The sequence below is a fragment of the Quercus suber genome, unplaced genomic scaffold (assembly GCF_002906115.3).
Source record: "Quercus suber isolate HL8 unplaced genomic scaffold, Cork oak 2.0 scaffold_49, whole genome shotgun sequence".
Taxonomy (NCBI): Eukaryota; Viridiplantae; Streptophyta; class Magnoliopsida; order Fagales; family Fagaceae; genus Quercus; species Quercus suber.
The window spans coordinates 861435-877794 of NW_027069514.1; the positions used below are offsets into that span (position 1 = coordinate 861435).

Here is a 16360-nt window from a genome sequence, read left to right on the forward strand (position 1 = left end):
AGTAAGTAGTAACTACTCTCACTTCGATAGTGGAGTCAAGATATAACCTAAAAACTAAACAAATCAGTCCTACCAGAAAGATGTGGAGTCATGGTCCATATATAAAAATGGTGTTTTTCCCTCTCTGCGCGTGAACCCAGCTATCAACCTTTCTTTATTCTAATAAACCTTACTAAGAGAGAGAGTGAGAGGCATCCAAAGTGTGGGGGTGGGTGGGGGTGGAGGTGGTGGTGCAGTTTTTGGTGATCTCAAGGCATTGGATTTTCTTTGGGTTTCATTTCTTTATTATTGTTTTGTTTGTTTAGGTGTGTATTTGTGGTGTTGTGATTTGCTTTGCCTAGTGTAGTAGAAAACAAAGTACTACTACTCTTGGAGCTTGAGTTCAAAGCAAGAAAGCTAGTCACGTAGAGAGAGAGCGAGAGAGAGAAAGAGAGAGAGAGAGAGGCTGCAAAACCCAATGATGCAAACCCGAGAAGAAAGGTTTAGAATTTGAGGCAAATGTCGTCGATGCTTAGCACGAGGCAATCCTTCTTCTTCTACAACCCCTCCTCTTCATTCTTTTTCTTCTTCTTCTTCTTCCTTATCAACCTTCTCTACACCCCTGCCTTCACATCCAACCATGAAGCCTCCCTTCTATTCTCTTGGCTCCACAGCTCTGCATCAACACCACCTCCATTTTTCTCCAACTGGAACATACTTGACTCCAACCCATGTAATTGGACCTACATAAAATGCTCTTCCCAAGGTTTTGTCACCGACATTACTATACAATCTATCCAGCTTGAGCTTCTTTTGCCATTCAATCTCTCCTCTTTCCACTATCTTCAAAAACTTGTCATATCCGATGCCAATCTCACAGGGACTATCCCAGATGAGATTGGTGATTGTATGGGACTTACAACCATAGACCTTAGCTCAAATAGTCTTGCTGGTTCTATCCCTGCAAGCATAGGCAAGCTCAAAAGCCTCAAAGACTTGACCTTGAGATCCAACCAGCTCACTGGGAAAATCCCAGTTGAGCTAAGTGGCTGCACTAGCCTAAAGAACCTGCAGCTTTTTGATAATCAGCTAAGTGGGTCTATACCAGCCGAGCTAGGCAAATTGGCAAACCTTGAAGTTCTTCGAGCAGGTGGTAACAAAGACATTATTGGGAAAATCCCAGATGAGCTTGGAAATTGCAGCAATTTGAGAGTGCTGGGGCTGGCTGATAGCAGAGTTTCAGGCTCTTTACCAGCCTCATTGGGTAGGCTTAGCAAGCTTCAGACTTTGTCAATATATACCACAATGGTCTCTGGTGAAATTCCTCCTGATATAGGTAACTGCTCTGAGCTTGTAAACTTGTTTCTTTATGAAAATAGTCTCTCTGGTCCAATACCACCAGAGCTTGGTAAGCTCCAAAAACTGGAGCAGTTGATGTTGTGGAGGAATAATCTCGTTGGGGTTATCCCAAATGAGATTGGGAATTGTAGTAGCTTAAAAATGATTGATTTTTCACTGAATTCTCTATCCGGAACCATACCTTTAACTTTAGGTGGCCTTTTGGAGCTTGAGGAGTTTATGATTAGTAATAACAATGTGTCGGGTTCAATACCCTCAAATCTTTCCAATGCTACGAATCTTGTACAGTTACAACTTGACACAAATCAGATCTCAGGTTTGATCCCACCAGAGCTTGGGGTATTGTCAAAGCTCACAGTGTTATTGGCTTGGGACAACCAGGTAGAAGGAAGTATTCCTTCCACTTTGGGTGGCTGTAGTAATCTCCAAGCATTAGATTTGTCTCACAATTCACTCACTGGTAGCATTCCTCCTAGCTTATTTCAGCTCCAAAACCTCACAAAACTGCTATTGCTTTCCAATGATATTTCGGGTTCAATACCAATAGAAATTGGTAATTGCAGCTCTCTTGTGAGGCTGAGGCTAGGAAACAACAGGATTGCTGGTGGGATTCCTAACTCAATTGGTGGCCTTAGGAGTTTAAACTTTCTTGATATGTCTGGAAATCGTCTTTCTGGGTTGGTGCCAGATGAGATTGGAAGTTGCACAGAATTGCAAATGATAGACCTCAGCAACAACACTTTGGAAGGTCCTCTACCTAATTCATTGTCATCTCTATCTGAGCTCCAGGTCTTGGATGTTTCGTCTAATAGATTTTCAGGTCAGATTCCAGCAAGCTTGGGTCGTCTTGTCTCATTAAACGAGCTCATGCTAAGCAGGAATTCACTTTCTGGGTCGATTCCTCCATCTCTTGGCCTCTGTTCAAGTCTCCAATTGCTTGATCTTAGCAGTAATGAACTCATAGGCAGCATTCCTATGGAGGTGTGTCAGATTGAAGCTCTTGAAATCGCTCTTAACCTCAGTTGCAATGGACTCACTGGAACAATCCCATCTAAAATATCTGCACTGAACAAACTTTCCATCCTAGACCTTTCTCATAACAAGCTAGGGGGGGATTTGAGTCCACTTTCCGGGCTTGATAATCTTGTTTTACTCAATGTCTCTTACAATAACTTCACTGGTTATCTTCCTGACAACAAGCTCTTTCGGCAGTTATCACCAATGGATCTAGCAGGAAACCAAGGTCTCTGTTCAAATCGCGTATCTTGTTTCGTGAGTAATGTTGGTAAGACAGGACTAACAAGAAACGAGAATTATGTAAGGCGGTCACGGAAACTTAAACTAGCAATTGCATTGCTGGTCACCCTGACAGTGGCAATGCTAGTTATGGGGATCCTTGCAGTCATAAGGGCGAGAAGAACCATCAGAGATGATGAAGAATCAGAACTGGGGGACTCATGGCCATGGCAATTCACTCCATTCCAGAAACTAAATTTCTCTGTGGAGCAAGTTCTGAGATGCTTGGTAGATGCCAATGTAATTGGAAAAGGGTGTTCTGGGGTCGTTTATCGAGCTGATATGGACAATGGTGAAGTGATTGCAGTGAAGAAGCTCTGGCCATCAACAATGGTTGGAGGCAATGGATGTGCTAATGATAAATGTACAGTTCGCGATTCCTTCTCCACAGAGGTGAAAACCCTTGGCTCAATCCGTCATAAAAACATTGTAAGGTTTCTGGGTTGTTGTTGGAATCGAAACACAAAATTGCTCATGTATGACTATATGCCCAATGGAAGTTTGGGAAGTATACTCCATGAGAGGACAGGAAATGCCTTGGAATGGGAACTTAGATACCAAATTTTGTTGGGGGCAGCACAAGGCCTTGCTTATCTACACCATGATTGTGTCCCTCCAATTGTTCACAGAGATATCAAGGCCAATAACATCCTCATTGGCCTTGAATTTGAGCCTTATATTGCTGATTTTGGCCTAGCCAAGCTTGTTGATGATGGAGATTATGCACGGTCTTCTAATACAGTTGCTGGCTCTTATGGATATATTGCTCCTGGTGAGTACTATTTCCTTTTGCAATATAGTTGTTGATATGTTTTGATGCTTGTTACTTTCTTATGCAAATCAAAGATTTTATACAAAATTAAAATTAATAATTATGGTGTATTTGGAAGTATTACATTTTCGCATTTCTGAATTTGCCCAAATGCAACCTGGTGAGTACTATTTCCTTTTGAAATATAGTTGTATCATGTTTTTTTCAATGCTTGTTACTTTTTCAAATCACATATTTTATACTCAAGCAAAATTAATATTCATGCTGTTTTTGGACGTATTTCATTTTTTGTATTTCTGAATTTTACCAAATGCAATTTGTTACGGAAATTTTACCGATGAGTTCTCTCATAAGCATTTGAGAGTTACCATACTTGCAAACAGAAGAATGAGATTTCAAACAATTTTTATAATGGATGGTTTAACAAGCCCTTTAAATTCACAACCTAATATCATATTAGAAACAGCTAACCGTAATGTTATTTTCAGAATATGGCTACATGATGAAGATCACAGAGAAGAGTGATGTTTACAGCTATGGTGTTGTAGTTTTGGAAGTCTTGACAGGGAAGCAGCCAATTGATCCTACAATACCAGATGGGATCCATCTAGTGGATTGGGTTAGACAAAAGAGGGGAGGAATTGAGGTCCTTGATCCCAGCCTACTATCTAGATCAGAATCAGAAATAGAGGAAATGATGCAAGCATTAGGCATAGCCTTATTATGTGTACACTCCTCTCCTGATGAAAGACCAACCATGAAAGATGTAGCAGCAATGCTTAAGGAGATTAAACATGAAAGAGAGGAGTATGCAAAGGTGGATGTGCTCCTGAAGGGATCCCCAGCAAACAATGTTCAAGAAAATAAGAATTCTAGTGGAGTTCCAGCCACTTCATCATCAAGACCTGCAATGCAAAGCTTGTTTCCAAAAAGCAATAATACAAGCTTCTCTGCTTCCTCACTTTTTTACTCATCTTCCTCTAGTGCCAAATTGGTTTTAAGTGATTAATTATATAGTCGCTAAGCAGAAGGAAGTTTGCCACAAGTAGTTTCTTCGGTCTCTAAACTCTTTGTTTTTAGCAATGTAAAGAAGAAAAGATTGATATTCATTATAACTAAATGCAGATAGAGCCACAGGTTGCAAGTTTCGTTTCTACAGTATTTTATTTTTATTTTTTAACAAGTGGGAGAAAGGATTCGAACTTAGGTTCTCCTTATTGGAAGAATCGAGCAATACATATTTTACATAATTGTTAAATAGATACGCAGAAGAACTACTTTCTTCTGAGTTTCAAGTTCGAATTCACAGCATGAAAATACAATAATAGGCCTGCCAAGAGCATCTTGGTGGATTCGAGTTAGGACTGAATTGGTTTGAGTTGGGTTCAGATTGATATGACATTAGCCAAGGATACAGACAACCTGAGCATGGAAATAATTGGATGGGCCATAACCTGATTCCCTTCATTTGTTCTTGGGAAACAAGGCGAGGAAAATGCATAAGAATTTCTAAAATTACACAAGGAATAAAGGAAGGCATTATTATGTACAAGCTTTATTTTTCCTTTTCCTTTCCCATAATCCAATTATTCCTAGAGACAGCAGAACCATTGGCTTTGGGCAATTCATTGAGGTTAATGGCCTGGGACTAGTTTTCTATCCATGTAACATGACTAATGGAAATATTCTTTTTCCCTTTCTGCACAAATCTAATCAAACTATTGAAACTGAAGCATTCTCTAGGATGGAAAGAGTCAAGTAAAAAGTTGAGGAAAAGTCACTTCTGAAAAAGACTGATAAGATCTTACTTAGTCACCGATGAAACCTCTAAATTCTGTTGGGTGGGACCCATGATGAGTTGAGGTTTCGATTCCCTGCATGTGTATTTCAGTACAAATGCATAATGGGGTGTCTGAGTTTTCCTTTTTCTCATTCCCTAGTTAATCAGTATGTTAGAATTGATACCTAATTTGCTCAGTGTACCTTTCCAAAGGTCTTTAGACTGCAGTGCTGCTTTGTCAAGGTCAGAGCTTTTTGTGCAAAAGGACCGCACTTTCAGAGAACCAAAATATAGTTTGTGTGAGAGAACGTTTTGACCTAATAAATGATATTGTTTGAATGGTACCAACTAATTTCATTGTGTTGAATTATAAACCAATCCGAACTCACCAACAGTAATTCAAGAACCCACATTTTACATTGTACTGCAAAAGTATTTTCATGTTCCATCTCATACCCATTGTTTTAATAACTAGGGGCCACTGCCTATAGAAGTAAATCTTAAATATGGTCTTCTCTGATAGTACTGACTGCTAGGAAACTTGTTTATCCATCCTCGGCTTTGGCTTGCAGACACTGTTCCAGTGCACTCGATGCTACATGAGACCGATATGTGTACAAAATTGGCAACGCGTCCAGTTAGTGTCGTGTTCATTGTTCTTGAAAGCTTTGCCTTCCATATTTCCTACCAAAACTTGAGAACAACTACAAGGTACCACTTCTTGAAGCATTAGAAACAATAACTAAATATAAAGTGGTATAATTAAAAGGAAAAACTAATAACCGCTACTTGTGGGAATTCATAATGCATAAAACAGGGGGTGTCAATTCGGATTAGGGTGTTAATTTGGATTAGCGTCGTGTCGAGGTAGGGGTATTCGACTAAATGTCTCAATCCTAACTCGATCCATTTAATAATCGTGTCATGATCTTTCAACCTTAACCTGACCCGTTAATAAGGCGGGTTGACCTGACCCAACCCATTTGACATGCTTAATAAATGAATTGTGTTGAGTTGACATGAATGTAACACAACCCATTTCAACCTATATAATATTAAATATAACATTCATCTAGAAATAATTTTTTTTTTTTATATTCCAAAAGCAGTGCATACACTTCAAGTCTTCAACCCACATTCAAAATAATATAGTTCAACAAAAATATAACATTCATTTAGAAATAAGTTCTTTACACTCTAAAAGAAGTGTATATACTTCAACCCAAATTCAAAATAACATAGTTTAACAAAAATGAAATAACATAGCTCAATAAAAATATAATTTCCTTGGAACTCGCCAAATACTAAGTATCAATATTGAAAGAATTAGAGTAAACAATAGACTATTCCTAACTATGACTACAATTATCACCCATAGATTCTTTGTTGATGTCCAAATTCATAACATCTTCCACAAGCTCATCTAATTTCATTTGTGCAAGTTCTATGCTATATATATATATATATATATAAGTATTAGTAGTTACAAAATATGATCATGCCTTAACAATTTTAAAAGCAATATCCATCAGATCTAGTTTATAAACTATCTCAATAAACTCACTTGCAAGATATGCAGAGGATGTCCAACACTAAAAAAAAACACACGGCACAAGACAAAAACTACAACCGTGGCCTTAATTAACAATTAATATATCTCATATATTAATAACGGCATATGGGTTCAAGGATTATAGAACAAAAACACTATGCAGAAAAAATTACCACAGAATTTTAAAATACCAAGAAAACAGTTTTCTTTAATTCTAAAGCTCACTAAACATGAGAGAGAGAGAGAGAGAGAGAGAGAGAGAGCAATAACCAGTTTGAGACTTTGAGTTTGAGAATTGAGCGTGAGTTTATAAGATAGTAAAGTGAGTAGTATAGCTGAAATAAAAAAATAAAATTAGATATTTTTAAGAAGGTTTAGAGATTTAGGGTTTGTAGGGCTTAGAAATCTAAGATTTGTAAAGTTTCAATTTTCAATTATATCCCTTATAAGTTTTTGTAATTACTCACTTTTCTTTTTAAAAAATATATGTTTTATAAGTATTTGACAAATCTAAAATAAAATGAATATTTATTTGTAATACGAGTTAAACGGGTTGTGTTAAGTAGGTCATTTCGGGTTGACACAAACAAATTGATGTGTCAAACGTGTTTATTGTGGGTTATGCGGGTTGACCCACTTATGATACATTTCTTATCGTGCCGATTTCGAGTTGACCCGTTTATGACCCAAACCCATTAAAGCCCAACCCTAACCCGCAAAAAACCGTGTCGAGTTTGTGTCGTGTTCGCGGATTGGGTCAAACGTTGACACCCCTAATAGAACTGCTTAATTTAATATAATACGTGTATCAAATTTTGTTTAAATCAAATGTTATTTACTGTTGATCAATAAACTTATTTTTTATGCATAATTTTAGACCACAAAATCTTGAAATTTAAATATTTGATTGATTGCATAGTTATTTGATTTTTGACATTCTTGAAATTTTGAAAGCAAAGAGGATATAATAAGAACATGTAATCTAACGTTTATATTTTCAAAATTTACATCCAATAAAAAAATATAGGACAAGTTTGAAGGGATTTGGAGAGAAAATTTTTCCCATGTATAATAGACATTCCTTCTTAAAAAGCAAACATTAAATACTACTAGGTTATCCATTTTCATCCAAAAAAAAAAAAAAAAAACTAGTAATCCTTCAAGTCTACCTTATGCNGGGTTATTCTTAATTAAAAAAAATTAAAATACAGGAAAATTTGAATAATAGGAATGATGATGGGTTGACTGTTTAAATTATAGTGGAAATTTTATTTTTTTCTTGAGTATGAATAACATCCATATAATTAAGTAAAAATTTCTAATTAAAATTTTATTTTTTAAGTTCTTTTCAGGTTAATTTTTGAGTTATATTCTTAAACTAAAAGAATTATGAGCAAACAAAAAACAATTGATGCATTCTTAAAGAAAAAAAAGTGTTAGCAATTCAAAATTTAGGACATCTGTGGTTGTAGAAACAAATGTGGCTGTAGAAATAAATGTTGATACTTCAATGCTTGATGAACACCCCACCAAATGTTCAAGAATTCAATCTGAATAGATAGATCGTGATTCAGGATCATGTAAAAAATATGTGAATTTCCTATCAACAAACAAGATGAAATCCGACGAGCTTATCTCAAAAAAGGTCCATATCACTTAAATATAGATCAATCAAGAATCCAAATTTTTTTTTTTTTTTTGAAAATCTAAATCTATATCTACGTATCTATATATAAAACTAGGTAACAGTAAGAGTCGTAACTATAGTGATCTAAAGTTTTACCATGTGGCACAATCTTGGGAATTATCTTCATTTAGCCTTCCACATCATAGAAATTTTGCATTTATGTTAAAATATTAATTACTTATCATGTGTTAATGAGCAAACCTTTATTTCTCTCTCTCATGTGTAACTTTTGTTAATGCTGCATTACTAAAAATAATTATTTATTTAATATATTCAAAGTTACATCGTTGAATTACACATTTTCATTGTTCTTAACATGTATTTCGAATTACATGTTAATCAAATATTATTTATTATTTAATCAAATATTTTACAACTAAATTAATTATTGATACCTAGTCATCTTAATATTGTGTGAGTATGAAAAATATAAGAGACAATATAACACATGAGCAACAGGTTACATTTTATAACTCCATTAACGACACATAATATATAATTAAAATTACCTTTCAAAAAATTATAGAATACTTTAGGAGTACCATAAATGTATACTTCAACCTCTCACATGAATTGTGGGTCACATTATGAATTTAATTAGTGTGACCCACTATTATGTAAAAGGAGATAGTATGCATTTATGGTATTTCCGAGGTATTCTATAATCACCCTTAATTTCCAAAATTTAATTAATGACACGTAATATAATTAAAATTAATTTCTCAAATTTTATAACAGATAATCTATGTGTGTGTGTGTATAAAGCTAAGGGAAAATCCAATTATATTTCAAATTGAAATTCAATTAGAGTCTAATTTTGCACCACATGTCTCATCTAATCTAAGTTTTTAAATTTTTGTGCCAAATAAGTTAATTCAATATAGAAAACGAGGAGTTCAATATAAATAAACAGTAAAAAACCTAATCATATGTATATACCATGACTATATATTGTACATTACTAACTAATATATATACACACACACACCAATGCTTAAAGATAATATAATCAGATTCAAAATTGAATTTTTCTTTTGTTAGCTTTCCATACAAATTAAATTGTTTATATTTTTTCTGTTATTTTTTCTCTAAACTAGTGAGCATATTTTTTATACTATCTCTATTCAGATATTTTGTATGCCAGGATCTTGAACGTAACAAATTATAATTGAGCTAAACAATCCCATGCACCTAACCCTATTCAATTTAGGAGATACTATTAGACCAATTTATTCTTTTATTTTGTGTTGTAATTTATAATTAGTAGAATTTCACGGATAATGATTGTGAATTAATATTGTATATGTAGTATCTAATAGTGAATTTAAAAATTATATACATAATAGTAGTGTAATGAGAAACTTGATGTAACCAATATCATGAAAATTATAAGAAAAAACTATTTTAGTACATCCAAATGTCCTAATTGATCTAATATTCTATATGTTTTATAACTCAAGCTAACATCAATAGCACCACTACAATTCATCATACCCGTACGTAAGCACTGGTCATATACTAGTAAGTATAATACATGAACCATAAAAATAATTTTTTATTCGAAATGAACTAATATATATATATATATATCTATATTAATAGCCAAAACTCAAAGAAAATTCAATTAGATTTTAATTGGATTCTCAATTTTGCACCACGTGTCCCATTTAGTTTTTAATTTTATGTCAAGTGAATTATTGAGTGTACAAATCGAAAAGTCCAAATCCAATTTAGATTTTAAATTTGATTTCAATTGGAGTCCAATTTTTCGCCAAAAAAAGAAATCGTGGAACGCCGAGACAGAGATAGCAATTTGATTTTGAGGGTCCTTCACCATTCTCTTTGATTTTCGGGTTGTGGCCTACTAATATTTTCAATGCTTCGTTCTTTGCTCTCTTTTATTTTGAAAAAAGTTTTTCTTGGGCTAAATGAGTTGTCTACTCTATTAAGGTTACAACTAAGACATTATATAGCACTTAGATCCATTCAAACACCTATGTAAAGCTTTACATGAATCATTCTTCTTTTTTCCTTGCTTTAGCCTCTTTTTCTATTTGCTAAGATAGAGTAAATTTGTGGTTTGGTAACAGTACTTGCAACATGCAATGATAATTACTATAGTTCACAATCGGATGAATTTTACCATAGTTCACAAATGAGTTTCTTTTGGAACATCTGACTCCTGCCAACGGTTTGAAGCCATGTCATATCATGTACAACAATGAAGATGACAATGGGAAAGATATTTTCCAAAGATTATATTGAAATTTTATTGTTTAATAGATTGTGCTAATTTTTTTTGACCCAATTCTTTTTATGTAAATAATTATATTAGAGGGTGCTTGTGTCTGTTTTGTATTTTATATTTGATTGAATTGTAGTTTAGATGAGTCTTTGGGTTTGGAACAGCATATAGAGTTCATACATAACCCATTTTGGTCCTTAATTGTATTGTGGAAAAATTTATTGCAGGGAGATAATTAGAGTCAAAATAATTATGCTGCTACTACAATTCTTATAATTCTTTTCAATTAGATTATGAAATTGAAATTTTGAAATTTTTTTGCCTGTTTGTTGTTGGTGCTTCTAACTACCAGAAAATTTCACTTATTGTTGTTTTCGTTATCAACTTGTTCTATTGCTAGGTTTACAAAAAAAAAACTTTTTAAATCATTCTTTTTTTCAATTTGTTGGAAATATTGATTAATTCTTAAGATTTAATTCTTCATTTTATTTTAAACTTAAGTTTGATTTCTATTTTTCATTAAGTAATTTAATGTTTCATCTTTATACAAAATAGTTTTCCCGTGCATCGCACGGGTTGGCGACTAGTATATATATATATGGACAATGTTTAGCTACAAAATTGGTTGTAGCCTAAAACTACAACCTTTCTTAATAAAATAAATATTACTACATATTTTGAAAATCTAATTGTTGAATTACATATTCTTTATGCTCATAATACACTTGTCAAATTTTGTGTCAATTAGATATTATTTACTATATGATCTATAAGCTTATTTTATGCATAATTTTAAACTACAAAAACTTGCAATTTAAAAAACTTATTGATGACATAACTATTGATCTTTAATTTTTTAAAAATTTTGCAAGTATAGAGAATATAAGAAGAAGATGTAATCCAACGATGGATTTCTCAAAATTCACCCCCAATAAAACGATATTGAATAATGTTGTAGCCTTATGCTACAAACAAATTTGTAGCTAAACTTTGTTATATATATATATATATATATATGAGATTGGTTCAAGTTGCATATGATGTAACTCTAAAGAGTTACACATTTTTTAAATTGGATTTAAATAGATCCAACGGCAAAAAAAAAAAAAAAAAAACATTCATTACTGCTAATATTCTGATTAGGATCTCATTAATTATTTATTATTTATTACAATCCACACCTATCTCTTAACCTTAAAAAAAAAAGGTATGCGTCTTTCTCTCTAATTTTTTTTTCCTCCACTGCACGACTCTCTCTCTCTCTCTCTCTCTCTCCTCCATCGCTCTTCCACCTCTACACTTTATAACAAGGGATAAAAAAGTGGGAGACTAACCAGAGGGTAAGGGGAATATTGGAAAGTATCAAGCAACGCGTGGTGATAAGTTAAATGGCGCAATAACATGTGATACTCACTAGCATCAGAAATCCCAGTTGTGCAACCAACAGTTGTGGCTTTTTTTTGGCTGCCGAAGACTTGGCCATGGAGGTGGAAGAGCGGTGTAGGGAGAGAGAGAGAGAGAGAGAGAGAGAGAGAGAGAGAGAGAGAGAGAGAGAGAGAGAGAGAGAGAGAGAGAGAGAGAGAGAGACGTGCAGTGGAGGAAAAAAAATTAGAGAGAGAGAGAGATGTAAACCTTTTTTTTTAGGTTTAGAGATAGGTATGAAATGTAATAAATAAGAGATAATTAATGAGATTGTAATTATAATATTAGTATTAATGGGTGTCTTTTTTGACAGTTGGATCTACTTAAATTCAATGGTTTAAAAAATGTGTAGCTATTTTTTTTTTAGACCATTGGATTTAAGTAGATCTAACGGTAAAAAAAAAAAAAGTAAAAAGAAAAAAGAAAAAAAAAGACACTCATTAATGCAGATATTCTAATTAGGATCTCATTTATTATCCCTTATTTATGACATTCCATACATATCTCTAAACCCAAAAAAAGGGATAATATGACTTTTTATTTATTTATTATGAATGCCATGAGTATATATATAACCTTTAAAAGAGGTAAATGGAAGCAAAGAAGTTCATGTAGCAGATCCAACCAAATGAGATTAAAGTGTAGTTGAGTTTAATTGAGTCATATTATAAGAGCACTTTTGTGATGAGATTGTTTGTGACAAGATTGGTCAAGAAAAACTAATGAAGATTTGACCACGCATATCCCAAACCACACATGCAGCAGTTATATTGATACATTAAGTAACTAATACTTGTTTGTAGTGGGTTCTTGTTGAAGAAACAACCTTCATGATCAAGAGTCAAGATCTAGAGTGTTCATGTTGATGAGGCAAGGAGCATGGTGGTCAAATTGGAATTAAGAGAAAGGCAATGGAATTGATTTCGGGAAAAGCGATGGAGGAGAAAGAGAAAGCAAAAAAAAAAAAAAAGTGACTATGGAGAGAGAGAGAGAGAGAGAGAGAAAGAACGTAGACTTTTTTGGGTTTAGAGATAGGTATAGAATGTTATAAATAAGGAATAATAAATGAGATCTTAATAAGAATACCATCATTAATGAGTATCATTTTTTTTTACTGTTGGATCTACTTAAATCTAATAATTAAAAAAATGTGTAACTTTTTAGAGTTACATTAGATTTAACTTGAACCCATCTCATTATTGGAGGTGAATTTGGACAAATCCACCATTGGATTATATCTTTCTTTTATATCCTCCATGCTTACGAAATTTCTAAAAAATTAAAGATCAATAGTTATTTCATTAATAATTTTATAAATTTCAAGTTTTTGTAGTTTAAAATTATGCATAAAATATAAGCTTATATATCATATAGTAAATAATATCTGATTTACACAAAATTTGACATGTGTATTAAGAGCGTAAAGAATATGCAATATAATGATTAGATTTTCAAAATATGTAGTAATGTTTATTTTATTGAGTAAGGTAGTAGTTTTAGGCTACAATCAATTTTGTAGCTAAACTTTGTCTATATATATATGGTTTATAATTTAATTGGTTTTAGACTCTTTGATTTTTGTACCCAATAATTCACTTGTCACAAAAATTAAAAACTTAGATGGACACATGGCGAAAAATTGGACTCCAATTGAAATCAAATTTAAAATCTAAATTGGATTTGGACTCTTCGATTTGTACACTCAATAATTCACTTGACATAAAATTAAAAACTAAATGGGACACGTGGTGCAAAATTGAGAATCCAATTAAAATCTAATTGAATTTTCTTTGAGTTTTGGCTATTAATATAGATATATATATATATATATTAGTTCATTTCGAATAAAAAATTATTTTTATGGTTCATGTATTATACTTACTAGTATATGACCAGTGCTTACGTACGGGTATGATGAATTGTAGTGGTGCTATTGATGTTAGCTTGAGTTATAAAACATATAGAATATTAGATCAATTAGGACATTTGGATGTACTAAAATAGTTTTTTCTTATAATTTTCATGATATTGGTTACATCAAGTTTCTCATTACACTACTATTATGTATATAATTTTTAAATTCACTATTAGATACTACATATACAATATTAATTCACAATCATTATCCGTGAAATTCTACTAATTATAAATTACAACACAAAATAAAAGAATAAATTGGTCTAATAGTATCTCCTAAATTGAATAGGGTTAGGTGCATGGGATTGTTTAGCTCAATTATAATTTGTTACGTTTAAGATCCTGGCATACAAAATATCTGAATAGAGATAGTATAAAAAATATGCTCGCTAGTTTAGAGAAAAAATAACAGAAAAAATATAAACAATTTAATTTGTATGGAAAGCTAACAAAAGAAAAATTCAATTTTGAATCTGATTATATTATCTTTAAGCATTGGTGTGTGTGTGTATATATATTAGTTAGTAATGTACAATATATAGTCATGGTATATACATATGATTAGGTTTTTTACTGTTTATTTATATTGAACTCCTCGTTTTCTATATTGAATTAACTTATTTGGCACAAAAATTTAAAAACTTAGATTAGATGAGACATGTGGTGCAAAATTAGACTCTAATTGAATTTCAATTTGAAATATAATTGGATTTTCCCTTAGCTTTATACACACACACACATAGATTATCTGTTATAAAATTTGAGAAATTAATTTTAATTATATTACGTGTCATTAATTAAATTTTGGAAATTAAGGGTGATTATAGAATACCTCGGAAATACCATAAATGCATACTATCTCCTTTTACATAATAGTGGGTCACACTAATTAAATTCATAATGTGACCCACAATTCATGTGAGAGGTTGAAGTATACATTTATGGTACTCCTAAAGTATTCTATAATTTTTTGAAAGGTAATTTTAATTATATATTATGTGTCGTTAATGGAGTTATAAAATGTAACCTGTTGCTCATGTGTTATATTGTCTCTTATATTTTTCATACTCACACAATATTAAGATGACTAGGTATCAATAATTAATTTAGTTGTAAAATATTTGATTAAATAATAAATAATATTTGATTAACATGTAATTCGAAATACGTGTTAAGAACAATGAAAATGTGTAATTCAACGATGTAACTTTGAATATATTAAATAAATAATTATTTTTAGTAATGCAGCATTAACAAAAGTTACACATGAGAGAGAGAAATAAAGGTTTGCTCATTAACACATGATAAGTAATTAATATTTTAACATAAATGCAAAATTTCTATGATGTGGAAGGCTAAATGAAGATAATTCCCAAGATTGTGCCACATGGTAAAACTTTAGATCACTATAGTTACGACTCTTACTGTTACCTAGTTTTATATATAGATACGTAGATATAGATTTAGATTTTCAAAAAAAAAAAAAAAATTTGGATTCTTGATTGAATTTCAATTTGAATTATATATATATATATACACACCAAAAAACAAGGAAAAAAAAAAACCGAAATTAGTATGACCAAAGATGGAACAAATTAAACTTCTTCATCTAATAAGCATGCATATGGTATCACTCAAATATGGTTATTAAGAAACTATAAACACCTGTCATTATCTAAATGTCTGAATACAAATCATTTGTCTCAGAATGAGTTGCCACTTACAAGAAAATAAGTGGTAAAAACACTAATGTCTTTCAATCATAGTTGTCAAAGTTCTAATTTTGGGCCCATACAATGACACAATTGTCTCTTGCCTTGTAAGTTACAATAGTACAGTTTACCTCTTTTAATACTTACCTTTTTTAACAGTTATTAAATACGTTTCTCCATTGTGTGAAAATGAAACCATGGGTCCGAAATTCAAATCTTATCAAAAGAAAAGCCCCCTTTAAATTTTATCTTGATATTTATGAGTTATGACTGGCATGGGATGGTATGGCACCAAATAGGTGGGTGCAAGAGAGGAGTGAATGAACAGTAACTGAGTTACTGAAGCCCAAAAATCTTCTCATGCATGTGATCCAAATGGGCAGTAAATCATTGTCTATTTTCATTATATAAAAAATTGGAGATGATGGAGGCAAACGACACTAACTTGAAGTTGGAGCTAACTAGTAAGTAGTAACTACTCTCACTTCGATAGTGGAGTCAAGATATAACCTAAAAACTAAACAAATCAGTCCTACCAGAAAGATGTGGAGTCATGGTCCATGTATAAAAATGGTGTTTTTCCCTCTCTGCGCGTGAACCCAGCTATCAACCTTTCTTTATTCTAATAAACCTTACTAA

At 32.3% G+C, this 16360-nt stretch overlaps 1 protein-coding gene across 1 annotated transcript; it reads left to right on the forward strand.

The window, feature by feature from the left end:
• Positions 1-251: 251 nt before the first annotated feature.
• LOC136066846 (LRR receptor-like serine/threonine-protein kinase RGI1) lies at positions 252-4564 on the forward strand. Its single transcript, XM_065771780.1, has 2 exons — positions 252-3406; positions 3895-4564. Exons 1-2 carry the CDS (start codon positions 499-501, stop codon positions 4413-4415), a joined length of 3429 nt encoding a protein of 1142 aa, XP_065627852.1. The 5' UTR covers positions 252-498; the 3' UTR covers positions 4416-4564.
• The last annotated feature ends 11796 nt before the right edge of the window (positions 4565-16360 follow it).